Source organism: Cariama cristata, unplaced genomic scaffold (genome assembly GCF_000690535.1).
Source record: "Cariama cristata isolate BGI_N322 unplaced genomic scaffold, ASM69053v1 scaffold11940, whole genome shotgun sequence".
Lineage (NCBI taxonomy): Eukaryota > Metazoa > Chordata > Aves > Cariamiformes > Cariamidae > Cariama > Cariama cristata.
Genome location: NW_009592982.1, coordinates 12433 through 13171, shown reverse-complemented (window position 1 = coordinate 13171; position 739 = coordinate 12433). Strand labels below are relative to the sequence as shown.

General features: G+C 42.1%; 1 protein-coding gene across 1 annotated transcript in view; it reads right to left on the bottom strand.

Moving 5' to 3' along the window:
* UNC45B (unc-45 homolog B (C. elegans)) overlaps nt 1-739 on the bottom strand; it is a 13183-nt gene that overhangs the window by 1405 nt on the left and 11039 nt on the right. Inside the window, 2 exon segments of the mRNA XM_009705668.1 lie at nt 99-225; nt 665-739. The exon segment at nt 665-739 is cut by the window's right edge and continues 14 nt beyond it. Of these exon segments, the coding sequence (XP_009703970.1) occupies nt 99-225; nt 665-739 (202 nt within the window).

The following is a 739-nucleotide window of genomic DNA, read 5'->3' as shown; positions in this document are numbered from 1 at the left end:
CTTGAACCTAAAAAAACCCCCATGATATCCAGAGATCACACATTTAAGAATGCCTCATCACAGAGGCTCATGAACGGGTGCACACAGTCAAGTTTGAGGTGAGTTACCTCCTTGTTGACCACCAGGTTGCACATGCACTCTGTGGCTGCCTGTCGAAGCTGGTCGTGATTTTCAAACATATAGTTTTCAATATCTGGCAGGGCCCTTTCTTTGACTATCTTCATCCTGTGTTGAAGACCATTCAAATAAAATACATCATGGGACACGCAATAACCAACTTATAAAATATTAACTGCAGACAGAGAAGGCCTTGAAACAAATCAGTGTCCGCAGCACTGCAGCTCATGACATGTGGTTCATTCCCTATCTAATGCAGATTAAGCTCACGTCTTTCCTCTTTCTAGAAGAAAACGTGCCACTCTCCTCTTCCTGGCTATTTCACTAATCTTTTAGTTCTGAGCTCACGTCTTTCCTCTTTCTAGAAGAAAATGTGCCACTCTCCTCTTCCTGGCTATTTTATTAATCTTTTAGTTCTGAGACCTTTGTAGCTCTGCCAAAGGTAGCTCAAACTGTCCAGTCTTCATAGTCCTACAAGAAAAGCGTTGAACTGAAATTCACATTCACTCCTAGGGAAGAAAGAAGGTCAAAAAGCAGTTAAACTCACCTAAGTTTATCACTTCTTCCTGAAAAGTTAGTGAGACCTAACAGAGCCTCGTAATTCTGCAGGCCATCTCTCTCT